The sequence below is a fragment of the Numida meleagris genome, chromosome 9 (assembly GCF_002078875.1).
Source record: "Numida meleagris isolate 19003 breed g44 Domestic line chromosome 9, NumMel1.0, whole genome shotgun sequence".
NCBI lineage: Eukaryota > Metazoa > Chordata > Aves > Galliformes > Numididae > Numida > Numida meleagris.
Window position 1 is genome coordinate 4,751,126 of NC_034417.1, and position 16,795 is coordinate 4,767,920.

The following is a 16,795-nucleotide window of genomic DNA, read 5'->3' on the forward strand; positions in this document are numbered from 1 at the left end:
GGGAGGAGGGAAATAAATGCCCAATGATAGGATGTTAATTTGACAGTTTGGACTTTTTTGCCTACAACAATTACTGCGACTTCACTGTGCCATTTTAAAAATCAGCGTTTATCATTTTATTTTAAAATATCCAACACAATTCCAGTGGCACGCCTTGTTAAGTCAGTCATTTAATCACTTCTTATTTAGATCAGTATTTTAAAGAACTGCGTGGCTTCAGCCATAATTTAACTTCATCTAAATGTAGCAAGCTATTGATTTCAGATGTTCCTTGGGTAATGGTTATTCCCACACAATACTTTGAATGTATAAAGATGAGTGTTTACTGATTAGAAAATTATTAGGAAAAAATGTTAACAGCACAGAGGCAACTGAATTATATCCCCGGCCTCTCCGGCAGTGAGGAACTGCTGGGCCCGCAGAACTAGCCAGCTTTAAGGTGAGGTAGATAAAGTACGTATGGGTGAGATGTGTAAAAGCTGATAACTCTTCTTTCAGCTTATAGTAACTTTAGGAAAGAAAAGAACGCATTGGATGTTTGTTTTGTTCTTCTAAAGGCCCAACACACCCCTGGATGTGGCAATTACACTACGGAGAGCACTCTTTATAATAATAATCTCTGTGTGGAGGGAAAGAGGCAGAGGACGGTGTCAGACAGCGCGGGTTTGCGCACCGCTCTCCACAGCCGTCCTGCACCTGTGCTGCAAGCGCCGAAGGACGGGAGGGCTGTGCCCGGGGCACGGCCAGCTTTCCTCAGGTGACGATAACAGCACCGAGGAGCTGTCTCTTTTGTTATGTTTGCTTTTATTGAAGGGTCATTTCTGTGGCTAGTGGCCATGGCCAGCAGTTAGCAGACTCCCAAGTGACTGAAACAGAAGCAGCAGCCGATGTTGAGCAGGGCGGGTGCCTTACAGGAAGGCCGATGAATTGTATCGCTTCACCTCAGCTCGTACCAGGACTTGGAGCGCCCTGGACTATGACCTGCCCCAGCCCGTCTAACAGCGAACCTTCGGCGTCACTTCTGCGAGCACACAGCACGCACAGAATGGAAAAACACCGTACCCGTTCGCTTACGACGGCGGAACTCCCGGGCCGCCTCTCTCAGGGGCCGACATCGGCGGGAGGAGCACCGGCCCCTCCGCCCCCGAGCACCAGCGCTCATGCACGCGGCGCGTGCCCCTTTTTCTGCGCGCGCTGCCCCTTCACCTCAGGGGCGGCGGAAGGATCCCCCCCCGCGCGCCAGTTCGGCCCCGCGCGCCAGTTCGGCCCCGCGCGCCAGTTCGGCCCCGCGCGCCAGTTCGGCCCCGCGCGCCGCCTCACGGGGTCCGGCACTTCCCGCCGCCGGGCGGGAGACGCGCGAGGCCGTGCCCGCTGTCCCCTCAGAGTCCTCGGCCGAGGAGGGCCTTACGGCGCAGGTGCTTCTCGAGACACTGGATGGCGGCGTCGTCTACTTCGGTGTCGAACTTGTTGGCCAAGAGGTGGTGCTGCCGCAGCATCCAGGCCACATCCCCGGACCCGTAGATGCAGACGCTGCGCTGGAAGCGGCCGGTGCAGGGCGGGTAGGGCGCTCCCCGGCTGGTGTCGCCGTCCAAGTACTGCCACTTGACCAGGCGGGGCAGCGCGTTCATGTCGGACAGCTGGAACTTGTCGTTGTGGGGCACGGCGCCGGGCACGCCGGGCGCGCGGTTCAGCGTGGCCCACACGTGCTCGTCGGGGCTGTAGGTGTCCTTGGCCCACTCGAGGAACTGCTGCGCCGCGGGGTCCTCCAGCACGTGCTGCACGAAGGCCCGCGTCGCTGCGATGTAGGCGCTGCCCGTGAACATGGGCGAGGGGAGCGGCGGCGGCGGCTTTGCTGTGGCCGTGCGGAGGATGACGTGCTCCACTTGGTGGTGGTACTTCCAGCGCTCCTGCTTGTAAGCCGTCGGCTTCTCCGACTCCATGCTGTTCTGCCCCTGCAGCACCTGCAGCGCACGGACCATCTCCGCGTTGGTCTTGATGGGGAAGTCGGTGCCGCAGGTGTTGAGGACGTAGCGCCAGGGCACGGGGCTCTGCAGCAGGTCCTGCATGCAGTTGAGGTCGGCCTGCAGCCGGGACCAGGAGGCGTACACCACGCTCTCCAGGCGGCTGGCCACGAAGACGTTGGGGAAGCAGGCGGCGATGGCCCGCACGGCCTGCTGGAAGGCGGCGGGGGCTTTGCTGTCCACGTGGACGCAGTAGACGTTCTGCGGGGCGTAGAGAGAGCGCAGGAGCCGCTCGAACATCTCGATCTTGTGGTGGATGACCATGGAGTAGGCGATGGGGAAGTCGGCCTCCTCCTCGCTCAGCGGGAACTCAATGTAGCGCCGGCTCTCCTTGAAGCTGCTGCAGTCCTTCGTCATGTTCAGGTAGTCCTCGGGGGTAAGAGGGTCCCTCTTGTTCTTCACCTCCAGGTTGCTCAGCAGGGCGTCCTGCACCGACTTCTCGTCCCCGTGGACCACCCCCGAGCAGTTGATCCTCCAGCGGGGCTCGAGCCGCAGCGCCCCGTAGAGGCGGTCCCGGCAGCGCGGGTGGGCGTCGCGGCAGGTCCGGGCAGTGCCGCGCAGCGCCACGGCGGCGGCCAGCAGCAGGGAGCCGAGCAGCGCCGCGCAGCGCCGCCGCGCCGCAGGGGGATTCCTCACGCAGAGCCGCATGCCCGGACCGCGCTTGGGAGCGACGCGCTGCCCGCCCGGACCAGCGCTGCCTCGCCACGGGGCGCCCGCTGTCCTCCTCGAGGGAGCGGTGAAATGATCGGTGCCGCGCGACGGATAGGCTGACAGTGCCACGTTCCTGCCGGGTGGGACAGTGGCGGGGCAGTCACCGCAGGTGAATGAAGGGAAGTCTCCTCCCTCCCTGCTGGGTGACTGCTTCGTTTTATTAGTGCTTGGATATCTTGTGTGTCTGTGTGAAAGAAGATATCTTATCTTACCACTCTCTGATCTGTAGAGCAAGCAAAATTCCTCTAGAACGCAACCTTGTGCTTTTAAAGAGAAGTATTACTAGATGACTGTGGGATCTGTGCCGCTTTCCCAGTGTTCGCATCGTGTCAGGGAGCGACAGCGGTGTTATAGGGGGGAAGCCCCCCTGCAGCAATGTGTCTGCTGGTCCGGAACATTTGGAGCTTTAGTGAAGGATTATTGAATCATACAATGGCTTGGGTTGGAGGAGATCTTAACGCCCATCCAGTTTCAATCCCCCTGCCATGGGCACGGTTGCCAGCTACTACATCAGGCTGCCCAGGAGCCCACCCAACCTCGCCTTGAGTACCTCCAGGGATGGGGCATCCACAGTTTCTCTGGGCAGTCTGTGCCAGCACCTCACCACCCTCTGACTAAAAAATTTCTTCCTAACATCTAACCTAAATCTCCTCTCATTTAGTTTAAAGCCATTTCCCCCTTGTCCCATCACTATCAGACCGTGCATAAAGTTGGTCCCCCTCCTGCTTATAAGCTCCCTTCAAGTACTGGAAGGCTGCAGTGAGGTCTCCCCATAGCCCTCTCTTCTCCAAACTAAACAAGCCCAGTTCCCTCAACCTTTCCTCACAGGAGAGGTGCTCCAGCCCTCTGATCATCTTGGTGGCCTCCTCTGGACCCGTTCCAGGAGCTCCACGTCTTTCTTGTGCAGGAGGCCCCATGCCTGGACGCAGTACTGCAGATGGGGTCTTAGAATGACAGAGTAGGGGGAGACCGTTGAGGGGAGATCATTGCAGGTGGTGTTGGCTAGCTGCTCAAAGTAGAGTCTTTGTTTCTACCGGGGGAGCAGAAAGTAAAAACACAGGCTGTGGGTTATAGATAAATAGCCACAAAGTGTCCACTTAAATAAAGAGGTGGAAGAATACTGGTGTGTCCTCGTATGCACCTACCTGAGCAGTCTTACTGAATCACTTTGTGGTTTGAAACAAGGAATTTGGTAGTGTGTTTGTGAAGTAGTGTTGGTTTCGATGAAACAAAATTTCTGTTTTTAAAAAAGAAACTGCAAAAGAATTGGAGCGTTTATGTAAGGCTACCTTAAAAAGTGAGAAAGTAGTAAGAATTTGACATTCATAACTGGAAAGAGGAAGACATTGGTTTTCTAAAATACAAACAAAGGTGTGTCTTACTATTTATCTAGCTCTAGATATGTCAAGCACACAGAACATGCAGCAGAGCTGAGAACCAGGAGTAGTTCTGCGTGAGTTTTTGAGAACAGCAGCTATTACTTCCCGAATTTCAATCCTGAGATTACTGGTTGAATATTTGTATGTGTGACGTGCTTCAACAAGTTTCTAAGTTATCTTTAGCTTGCAGCAGAGAGTTGATTCACCTGGACAAAGTACATTCCAATGAGGAAAAGGTAGTTGTTGTGAACTGGTATTTTCTTTATCTGAAGTGATGTCTTTACATTGAATCTGTATTCTAATTTCATTATGCAAACTTCGTCTTTGATACATCTTGTGGACCAGGAGTACATATTCTAGATACTGTAGATACCGTAGAGCACTGTAAACAATTTTTTCTGCTTTAAGGTTCTAGCTGATCTGTATGTGTCACCCCTTTTCATGACGTGGTGTGTGGATGACATCTTTCAATTCTTAGTCCCACAGGAAATGCTGAAGAAGTGATGACTCTACTTGACAGCTCTTTAATGGGTTTTCGTAGTTAATTCCAGTAACATGCATTTTGGTATAACTTTTTGAAAATGATGGTCTCGTGATTCAGACGTGCAGTGGTGTTTTTCATGAAAGTGTTTTTCAGGAACTTGAAGAGAGACTGTAACTGTCCTATCACACATTTATATGAATAAACAGCCACACTTCTTCGTTAAAAATTAATGATTGGTAAGTCTAAGCTGAGACCTGAAAAATTATTTGCAGTGTTCTCAGCTGTGGCCTTGAAGCTAGCAGTGTATTTCAACTTTGAGCAGCGCCAAGAGCTTAATAAACAGATAAATAACCCCAACCCAGTGTGAAGTGGCAACAGATTGCTGCTGTTTCATTGCATGCTGGCCAACAACTGAAATTACACAAACAGACCCATAGGCAATAAACTGTAAAGTAATACACTTCTTGAAATTGCTGCCATACACACTGATGACAGCAGTCACGTGGAAGGTGATCTTCAGACAAATTATATGTGCTGATAACTCTCTCAGATAGTAAAAATTGATTTTTTTTTAATTGATTTTTTTTTTAATTTTGGAGGAAAGTCCAATACCAAGTAAAGAACAAATTATTTTGAAATAAATTTTCATCATTCTGTGAATTTAATCTCAGGCTGATGAATATGAAACTCTGGGGCTTTCTGTGGTGCAGAGCTGTTTGTACGTAGGTTCTCCCCAAATGTCACCAGTAGGTGACATTTCAGTTGTGTAATAGAATATACAGCAATGCTGCTATCTCACCATATGGAAGAGTTTTTTTTTCTGTTGCATAATTATGATGGAAAAGCTTAATTCTTAGAGACGCATGAAAGGTGAATTAAATAAAATGTAATTTCCGTCATGCTTCCTGCAAAGCTGTCTTTTCCCATGAGAGAAATGGTAGCCTACACAAATCATGTGTCGTTGGTAAAGTGCAAAGTTTAAGAACTTGTTTTCATCCTAAATAAGGTTTGAAAAGGATTAATTTCATATTTAAAAACTACTAATGTTTATTCATTTATTTATTGCTTCACTGTAAACTGGGGGCTCAAAAAGAAAATCGAACAAAGGTTTGGCTTTGATTAGTGTTAACATCTGTCCCCCTCTGAGTGCAAAATGACTGCTTAAAAGTGTATGCAGAGCGGCTGTCCTAGCGATAAGGATACGCATCAGGATACCATAGTACAATAGGCAATAAGGAACTATCCTATAGTACAAGCAGTGTCCACAAGGTAATGCACAGCCACACGAATATTTGCATAAAGAGCAATAAGCTGGAGACAGGAGAGTAGATTGCAATGTAAGGCGTAGATGATTTCACTGTATTCAGTTTTGCTGTGAAATATTATTATCTGCAAGAACTTAGATAACTTATCTAAGATTGTTGTAATATGCTTTTTGCATTTTTGTGTCAGTAGAAGGAATTTGACGTTCCCGGCTCCGTGACTCTCCTTTACCTTTTGTGTCTGATAGTTGTTTGGGCTTTTGTGTGCCAACTAGATAGTAAAGAGTTAAATAGAAGGAAGTACCCGAATGAGGTACAAATGAGGTAAGCATAAGGCAACACACTTTACAAGGTGAGAGTTTAGTGTGTAAAATATCAGTGAAAAGCGGTATTGAGTAATTGTTTGTGTTCTGTTCTTTTGAGAAAGAAGCAGGAGATATGTGTCTCTTCCAGTTTTTTTTGTCTTGCTTGTATTTGTCCAGCTAGGACAGAGGCTGTCTGTAGAGTGGTCCTTCATCCAAAGTGCCCTTTCTTTGCAGGACATGCTTCTAGCTTGAAAGGATTCAGCATTTGGGTGGTTTCCACAGCATTCCCATGGGCTGCAGTCCTTCATGAACTGCTCTAGCATGGGTTTTCTGCACAGCCTTCAGTCCTTCCAGATAAGCCTGCTCCAGCATGAGTCCTTCACTGGCTGCGATTTTTGCTGCAAAGCCTGCTCCACATGGGCAGCTCTCCACAGGCTGGGGCTTCGCTCAGGGCATGCCCACGTGTTCGGCAAGGGATACCTGCTCTGCTGCCTGCAGCAGCTCCCGCACTATCCCTGGTGTCTGCAGAGTGGTTTCTCACCCTTCCCTTCATGCCCCAATTCTCTCTCTGCTAGGCAACTTCTTTTTTCTTTTCTTCCCCTTTTTACGCCCCTTTTCTTGAATATATCTTCACAGAGGCACCACCAGCTTCGCTGACTGGCTCAGCTCTTTGTGCCTGGCCTGGGGCATCTCCTGCTCAATAATCACCTAGGCCACCTCTAACTCCCATAAAAAACATTGCCACGTAAACCCAATAGGTTAACCATTGTTTGTAAATGGATCTTCTTTTACTAATGGCTGGGAGGGAGCTAGGGAGAGGACAGAGATATGTGATAAGGGTATGACTTATGTAAGGAAAAGGTTGTATATAACTTTTCTTGCTCTTGTCTTCCTCTATTCCTTCTCCTTTGCTCAGCTTCCTATTTGCACAGGAGGGCTGATGGCTCTAGTTGTCCTGGTGTCACTCGGTATATTTTACAGCTCAAGATGATTTATGATATAGCCAACTTGTCAAAGACACGTGTATGATCATCCCGATTTGCAGATTACAATATAGAGAATCAGCTTGCTGGTTCTCCCCAAGGTTATATGGAGTAGTCCCCTGACAAATGTCTGCCTGCCTGCCTGAAGCCTGAAAAATGATTTTGCAGACCCACCTAAAAATACTCAAGGCTGGTTCTGATATTGCAGTAGCTTTGGTTGAGTAACAAAGGGACGTTAAACAAAATTAGTGATACTCTCACTGACTGCTTCTTAAGTAAAATTGTTCCTAAATGTACTCTATGCATGATTGGCTGTTAAGTACACACTTTGTGTTAAAATACAGAAGTCATTCTATTGTGAAGTGCTGCATTCCACTTTCTTTGTGTGTTGGCCTAAGGGAATTTTCTTATTTATGTCTACTAGAAATTGATACTATTATTTATCAATTCTTCCTTTAACGATGTTGATAAGAAATTAGATTTCTATTTTCTTGACTGCTCAGACTTTTTACTCACTGTGCTGTTGTTGCGATATTTTATCTATAAAATGGTAGAATCATGCTTGGATTATAGTTTTAAGATTTAAGGTACTGACAAGCTTTTGGAAAACTGTATGATAACCTTCACAATGTTTGTTTTTAGAGATCAAAGATTTGTTCCTTTTATGTGGATTCTGACACATCTTAGCCTTCTGCAAGTGGGAAAATGTGAACAAGGAAACATTCTGGTAGAAAAATAAATAAAGCTTATGTAAATATATTTACAAATGTACACTTCATAGTAAACTTGTGCGTGATGAACTTTGGATGCTCTTACACAGGTTTTGCTTCTTGAAATTCCAATGTATCGTTTCATACATTTGCTTGGGTTCTCTTGCTGTTTAATTTTGAAGGTTACATGGCTCAGTCCTATACTCTAACAGGCCCACCTGTATCTTTTTAGCTGTTTGTATGACTGATAAGAGATTAAGTAAATCTTTGAGGAAACTGATAGGTGTCAGTTCTTTAGAGTTTTACTTCCCTGCTGCTTGTGACAAATGGTGTGAGAGCACATGCAGTACCTCTGAGTCAGGCACTACATGGATACAAGTCAGAACATGAAAAGGCAGCAGAAACTAAGTAAAAATCATAATGCAGTATTTATTGTATCATGGTTAGCAGTCCCTATTTTGTGACTGATGTTAATCGCCTTATAATTACAGGATCAATGTTCCCCTATTTTTGGACCTCTGTAGAAATACTACTGAAGCAGAAGAGTTTCAGCTTTCATCCATGGCAAAATAGCTGGACTATATGGAGTAACAGTGAGTATGCTCTGAAGAAAGCTTAAACACATAGTCATAATCAACATATGATCAGCAGAATGTTTCCTAGTGGCTGATGTTTTACACAAAAATGGAACTCTTCTGATAAGGTATAATGCAAAATCACCAGCAAAACATGGGGATAAGAATTTACTCACCTTATGCAGATTGCTGTAGAGACATTCAAATAGTGGAAAGATGCTGGTAAAGGTGTTTGAAAAATAAGTCCTTTAAATCACTTCTAAAACTGACAGCTTTCTGACTGTGGTGTCCAACACTGGAAACTGGTCCTGCAGCGAAAAAATAACCTGAGTTTTCTTGAAGGATATAACACAAGGAAAACACAGCAGTACTGGGCATAATAAATACATTAGCTCATGCCTCATTGTTTCTAGAAAAGGATTGCTTCATACAGTGTGGGAAATATAAACAAAACAGCAAACAAAACTCTCTTAGATAGACGATAGAGGAATTCAGAGCTGTAGGAATAAAGAAACAAAAAGAACAAAATTCACTTTGTGCATTTCTCACAGTGAAGAAACCATGATAACTAACTTGTTGAAGAGGCTGTTGCTTAATAGAGGAGTTCCTGAAATAGATAAAACCGTTACTGAAAGAGTTTGTATCTGAACAAAAAAATAATCGTAGAAGCTTGTTAGCTTTGTTCCTTGTTTTGTTGGCAGCTGTCTACATAGTCCTTTGGGCTTTGGAGCTTTCTGTTCTGTAGTAAAACTGCATTCATTTTTCAATTTTACCTGTTTATTTTTTCTTGGTCATAAACATAATGACATTTACGTACAGATTGAAGGCTAATATACAGATTGTCAAAAGCTTTTCTTTAATGTAACAGTTTATTTCTCTGTAGCTGGCCAGAAATGCATCTGAATATGTTTAGAGCTACACTTAGTCTGATTGTTTTTGAATATTCCACAGCTAGATAAGAATATTTTGGGCAAGGATTTTGTTCTGTTGCTGGGTTGTGTATCTCGGGCTCAGTGAGTTTGGTAAATTTTCCTTAAATATCTGTAGAATTGATGTAGAGCATTTCCTACCTTAACGCTCATGAAATGCTACATTAGCAAGCACACAAGAGAAATCAGCAAGGGAAATGTGTTTTTATTCGGTTAGCTTTTCTTTTTTTTTTTCATATATTTTTTTTTAACGTTCATTTTCTACTTATAAGAAAGGGCCTTTCATTATGGCAAGAGATTTTGGCACTTGGTTTAGGTCAGTTGTCAGTCCTATAGGAGTACCAGATAGTACCAGGCCTATGGGAAACGCCTTAACTGCAAATGCAAAGCTGAGTAGCAGAGTAGTAGTTCATTCTTTTAAAGATAGGACACTAGCATGCCCCTATCTTCCCGTTGTTTTCAGATTTACACTTGAATGTGGTGGTTTTTTGCTGCTTTTGTGTTCAACAGTGATGGTGCTAGAGATCAATACACAGAGCACTACCAGTAATCTAAACTAAGGTCCATGAACCTAAGAATTCCTTTTAAATGAAGGCAGGTAGTGAAGGGCAAAAGAGAAACAGACACTTTGATTTGTGCTTTACTTTAAACAGGGATAAATTCAGTTGCTTATACCTGATCCTCTTAGTTCTAGCTTCCTCAGTCATTAATTAACTAAAAAATGTATGGTATCTTGACTCTTCTTTTTGAAATAGTTTGTATACATGAGCGTGAGAGGGTTTCAGTGATTAGCCATTTCTGGTCATTTTTAGATCACTTTAATATTGTTTAGTGCCAGTAATGAATAGTATTTCCAGGTCATTTCACTCATCTATTTCAAACAATTGTTAGTAGCAATGAATCACTTTATCCCTGGGCTGTGTCCTGGCAACTGAAAATCGTACCATAGAGCCAAGGTCTTTAAGATTATGAAGTGAATATATATGTTCTGATAAATATTTGCAGTTCCAGTTACTAAGTGGCTTGCTGAAAAGTGAGAAAAATAGTATAAAATGTGTTTTCAGTTAAAAATTGATTCACAAGTTAACTGAACTAGCTGATTAATACTTTAATCACAACTAAGATGAAATTTAGCAGGGTGTTTCAGAAAAGAGCTGCTTTGAACTGTCTTGTATTTTTTGTTTGTGGCTACCATTACAAAAGGGACAACAAAGAGAACCCCACCTTTTGCAAGGGTATATTTTAGCAAATAATAGATTACATTCTGAAACAATACGTTCTGTAGGAGTACTAAAGTGCATTTAAAATGGTGAGATTCTAGCACTGATAGATACAGACTGATGCTGCGGCTTCATACCCTTTGCCATGCCAATGCAGAACAGAATTGGTAAAATCTTGATAGCTTGCCTATCAGCTGCTTATGCACAGTATTTGCTATTGCAAAAGCTGCTGAACAAGAGGAAATAGAGTTTGTTGCTAGCACTTTTAATTCTTCTTAATACACATTTGTTTTGTTTCTTTTAATAGATGGTAGTGTAATTGAAACCATGTTGACTAGCAATACGGTTATGGTTTTACTGCTGAAGCTTGACAGGCGTACTTCTAGTTTTTAGTATGAATAATTATAAGAGGAAAACTGATTAGTGAACGTGGTGTTTGTGGTTATGTTCTTTTGAGTTAAATGTAAAAAGAAAACCACCAACAACACAAAACGCTTTACAGTCTAAACTCTCTCCTACAAAGAAGAGGAAATGATTGTCCTTCATAGGAGGATGTGAACAGTGGTCCTTATGTCTGGATAGTTTTCCCTTTATTTCATCTTTTTCTGCCTGGAGCCTACTGAAAATAGTTGTCTGTAACTGGAACAATAATGATACCACTTTTATCAAAGAGATTGGTGCCAGTGTGGACTCTCCTGTTTTGTCTTGTTTTGAAGCACTAGAAGTGACCAAGTGTGACATTGATGAAAATGCTTGTCAATGTCTGAGCAATGTACAGCAAAACCACAGGGGTTAGAAAAGGTTTTGTGTGCCTGAGTGATAAGAATTCAGCTAGAGTAAAGATTTAAGGAATTATATGTTTTGTTAAATTTATTCTCTCCTCAAACTGGCTGAGTGGTCACAGATCGCAGTGATGCACATTGTCCTTTTGTAAATACTCTAAATATGTTTGCCCTATTTACCCTTTTTAAGAATTGTGGGTGCTGGGTTGCGTGAAGTTAAGGGACCACAGAAAGTGACTAGGTTTCTGTGCTGTCCCAGAATGGCATCTCCTATCGATATTGCCCTAGTTGGAATGCTGTCTTAGATGGCAATTGAAGTGACCCAGTCAAGCATTATTATTTTCTTACATGTCAGTATATAGTATTAGTGAGTAAATGGAGCCTTGGAACATGGCAGATCTTGGAAACAGAAGAATAAGAGGTAGTTCTTATACTGCCTTTGTTCAATTGCAGTGTTCTGCTGTCTCAGAAAAGTGGGAACTTGGAATTATGCTCAAGCATTTACATGATATAAAGTCACAAAACAAGAATAACATCTACTGATTGATCATTGCAGATAATCCCCTTCCTACAGTTCCTCTGGTCCGTAAAGCTTTCTTAGCCACAGAGCCCCTTCCTCAGGAGACAAGTAGCAAATGTGTTCCATGATTAGAAAGAATGTCACAGACATGTGTTAGCGATTCTGTTTTTGAGAGAGACGTCCCCTTAAGGTAGGATTTTTGCACTAGAAAACTTTTCATCTTGTGAAGTTTTTAGTTGGAAGTCATTCTTTCAAATGCTCCTTGTGTAAAGAACAAAGAATTCCCATGAGGACGTGTTTGTGTGGTTAGGATGCAAGTCCAGCTGGCTTGGTCTCTCATCTGTGACCCTTTCAGGTGCTTTACAAAGTAGCATGAAGGCATGTATTGTGATTCCTTTGTGGTCTGTCCTCCTAGTTTTTGGTTCAGGGAGTTTCTGAAACGGAGGTGGTATTCTTGTGTTTAATCTCAAAAGATGGATTTTTTTGAAACAGTTTAATTAGTTGCTTTTTGAACACTTCTCTTTTTTTAAATACATGGTAGTTCCACAGCTGAGCATGTTGTAGGAAGTTGTGTTTTCTTGCTTTTACATCTGTCACCTGCTAATGACATTTGATAGCTCTGTGTCTTTTCATAGGAGACAGGACAGTTGTCTGTTTCTTGACTAGCAGTAGTCAGGAAAAATTGTAATGGAGACAGCAGAAAAAATATTCAGTGACACCCTGCATAGCGAGAAGCACAGGCATTAGTTAGAGACATGAGAAGATGTTGCATGTAGAGAGAGAAGGAGATGTTGGTTATCTGTTGTCTCCATTAAAAATGTAGTGATTTGCATGCTGGATTAGAAAAATGGGGTATTTTTCAAAACGAGCCACCAAACCCACAACAAATACTCAGTAGAGTCAGAAATCTGTAGAACTTTCTTAGTAAGAATAAACATAAGATTTTCTTCTCAACGTTGACAACAAAAGTCTGTTTTTATTTTCTTTCTTCCTTCCTTCATACAGGGAACAATGTAAATTGCTTGTCCAGGTGCTTAGCTTCCAGTTGTTCTTCTATTAATTTGGGACTATTGGTACATCAGCAGTGTTCTGTTCCTGTTTTATAATGGCAGATGTGGTCACAAGACTTGTAGGTGGAGTGCAAAGTTACAAATACATTTACAAAGAATACTGGCAAAGTGTGTTTGTTCTGCTTTTTAGTTCAAGAAATACAGCTGATGGAAGGGTACAAATCTCCTTCCCCTTAATAAAAAGTTTTCTTGTTTTCAGATCTCCCAAGAAGATATTCTTGAAGTATGTCATACTTGTTAATAAACAATTTTTATGTATCTTCGAGTAATTGCAGTATTGCTTGCTTTTCCTTTCAACATCAGGATCCAGAAAGTTGGCAGTGTGGGTGAATTTCTTTGCAACCCTCAACACCAAATGAATGGGCTAAATACTGGAACTAACTTAGACAAGGACCCCCTTGAAGTAGACACAGCATTTCTTATTTAAAAGCTTGACCATCACGAGTTCTGTTGGCCAGCTGAGACAGGGAGTGTAGCAGATCCAGTGTGTATCGCAGGATCTACTGCTAATACATTTCTGCTGTCATCTGGTGTTTCTAATGAAAATGAAGGTAATTTGTAGTTGAGGGAACTGGCTCCCTTCCCTTAACTAGCCCTGTTCTTCAGCTGTAGGTGAAGAGTTCAACTGTAGCTGAAATTCTTCTATTGTTTCCAGTAGATGATTCAAGTAAATGAGCGTGAGACATTTTGCCAGTTGCTAATTCTGAACTTCAGTAAAATAATTTGTCTTGTGTACATGTAAATATACTTATCATAAAGATAATAGGCCTCTTCAGAGCAGTGTCAGATGTAATAGTCAATAATATTACGCTATATCATGGTGAAAAAGCCGTATGTCTGAAGAGTTTATACTCTACTTTGCTGTGTAACCTGTAAAGATTTTACAGTAGGCTGTTGAATAGCAGGAGCACAAAAGTATTACGAGACAGAACTTTCAGCTATAATCAACAAATTATATCCTGTCTCTCAATGAAAATTTGAACTTAGACACCGCCTCTAACACTGAAGCCAGGTATGGCATATTGCCTGTTACCTTTTGGCATTCTCAGTGTGCATCCTTGATTTTTTTCCTGCACCTAGCTATTGCTTTTTCTCTATATATGCACTCCCATCTGTCCAAATCTGTGTCTTCCTGAGAGACAGGACTCTAGCTAGCTGTTACTACTAAGTAATTTTTGAGCTTAGGAGTTACTTCTACTGGAAACAAAATGAAAAGGAAGTTCTTCTCTTCAAGGGGAAAAAATAATGATCCAGTTCCCTAACTCAAATAAGCACTGAGACCAGTACTGTTGGTTAGAGAGGAGGAACTTTGCATCAAAGCTCTCCTGAAATTCTGCAGGTTCTGGGTGGATTTATTTGCTTTGTGAAGCACTATTTTCGAACAAATTACAAATTAATCTGACTCTAAAAAATTTTTTTTTTAATTAAAAAGCATTGTTGGCTGTATACGTGGGGTTCAGGTAGAACTAGGTGTATTTGCTCTTACAGATTTCTGATTTGTTCTGTGAAATGACTGAGTAGACAACATTAGTTTTTGTCACCTTCCAAAATCATAAATTATTGCAGAACAAGTTTTGTGGTTTGTTTTTTTTTTTTTTTAAATAAGTGAATACAATGTTCTTGGGCAAATGCCTGCTTGGCAAATGCTGTAATAACTTGAAGACTCTCCTTTTTTTTATTTTTTTTTTCCCTTAAGAACAGCATGGCTTTTAGCATAGCACTTACTTGGATGAAGTAAGCCCATTCTCCTGTTTGTTAAGGAAGTGGGTAGACCCACTTGGTTTTTGATTGTTTACCTAAGCAGTGGAAAAGACAACTGTAATGATGGCAGATAGACCAGAAAGTGAGTCAGGACTTCTGTTTGATGAGTATGTCAGTCAGCAGCTGTCAGCTATATTTTTTATAAATTCACTGATCTGTAACAGATTACTTCAGTGACCTAGAAGTTAAAGACCGCATACGCCTCTTTATTTATTTTATTTTATTTTTTTGTGGGGACAGAGTTGATGCACTGTTTTTCTTGGCTTTCCCACATAAGTATTTAACTGAACTTTAGAAAGGGATAATCTGGAAATACTTTCTTCATAGGAGCTTGTCGATTCATGCCTATGCGTGTTTAGAAAATCTGTTTTCTCAGGTTATTAGAATAACTAAAATGATGTTATTCTTCAGACAAATCACACTTCCCTTTAATTCTTTCCATCTTTTTTTACATTTTGTAGTGTTTTTTATTAGATGATAGAAATCTTTGGATTAAAATAAACAAATGTCGATGGGAAGGGCAGATGAGGTAAGCCTCTCACTTGCCTCTTCTGAAGTCTATTTAGATAACATTTACAACGCCACATTTATGGCCAGTAAAACACAGGTATGCAGGTATACTGGGTTAAGTCTGAATCATCTAGCAGTTAGTATAAATGTAGTGACATAAGTTTTGATCGTGCCAAACTTCAATTACATATCCTAGAAATCTCACAGAATACTAATCCGAAAGCTAGCTTTTGAGGGAAAATAAAGCATCTTGTCTCTCAAAACAGAGGGCGCAACTTGGGTACAATGTGCACATACATTCCAGTATTTTTCCAATACTCTTACTCTATAATAATAAAGAGATAATGGAAGCAAAAAGAAAATAGACTATTTCAGCCTCAGAGGGCACCAGGATGTTCATTTTTGTGTTTAGTAATGGACTTTGCCATGACCAAAAGTAATGACTTCTTATTTTTTGATACTTCATTTTTATAGTCCTTTTTGTGGAACTGATCCTCCTTGTCTTGCAGGGTTTTTTTTGAAGTGAACTAATCCTCATTTAGATCAACATTTTGGCTCATTAATATTCTTGGGCACCTAGAGATCAAGTTTATAAGTGTTAAGAAATCTGCTGAAAAATGTGCAGTCATATCTTCTCTGACTGGGGCCTATGAACTTAATCAGAACACTAGATATGCAGGCTTTCAAATTGTCTAGCTTCCTCAGAACCACTTGTGGTCTCTATTACAACCTCTCTTCCTTCTTTTCAGTTTTTTTTGAATGCGCAAGCCTCCATAGAAAGCCCATCTAGGGTTTCCTCGTTTACTTTTGTGACAGCTGCTTGTCAGCAAGCAGGTATATCAGGAGTATATCATATAAGAAATGGAATTTCCTGCTGGCCTGTGTGTGCTGTGGGGATGAGTGAGTCTGGCAGAAGCACAAGTGCCACAGTTTGTGACTGCCACTTGATCCAGTGTGCTGCATGTAGTAGTTTGTAGGTTAACCCATAGTGGGGGATCATCGAATGCTTTCTGATACAGCTTCTGTTACGTTGGATCAAATTGGATCACAGCTGGACCCACACTGCTGCTCAGGATGGCCACAAGTGTTGTCCTGACTATGGGGTGCTTTTAGCTAAAAATGTTCCAGCTGGAGGCTCACCTTGAAAGAAACAGCCAAGCATCAGAAGAGAACTGCCTGTGATCATACTCATGGTGCAGTGAAGATGATCTTCCTACAGCAAATGCAGGGGTCAGCTGAGACTAGGTTTCTGGGTGGTCTGGAGTTCCCTGTTCTTTTTTTTTCTCTTCCACTAGTCCTCTACACTTTGGTGACCCTGTCTGCATTAAGAATATATTGCCTTTTTTTTTTCCCAACGGTATTTGAACAAAGAGAGAATGGGGGACGACTTTGCAACCAAGGGACAACAGCTTTGTTATGAAAAAGACTAAGCAGAAAAGGATTCTCATCCAGTTTAGAGTATCTTAACATCTTACAAGGACAGATCTTGCTGAAATGGCTTCATCTCCATCTCAGAGGAAATGAAGTGTACTGAATGAAAGAGGTCCCCTAGCAGTACTTTGGGATGAAGATA

At 42.5% G+C, this 16,795-nt stretch overlaps 1 protein-coding gene across 1 annotated transcript; it reads right to left on the reverse strand.

Moving 5' to 3' along the window:
• Positions 1,284-3,267, reverse strand: GCNT3 (glucosaminyl (N-acetyl) transferase 3, mucin type). The gene has a single exon (XM_021407787.1). It carries the CDS (start codon positions 2,667-2,669, stop codon positions 1,380-1,382), a length of 1,290 nt encoding a protein of 429 aa, XP_021263462.1. The 5' UTR covers positions 2,670-3,267; the 3' UTR covers positions 1,284-1,379.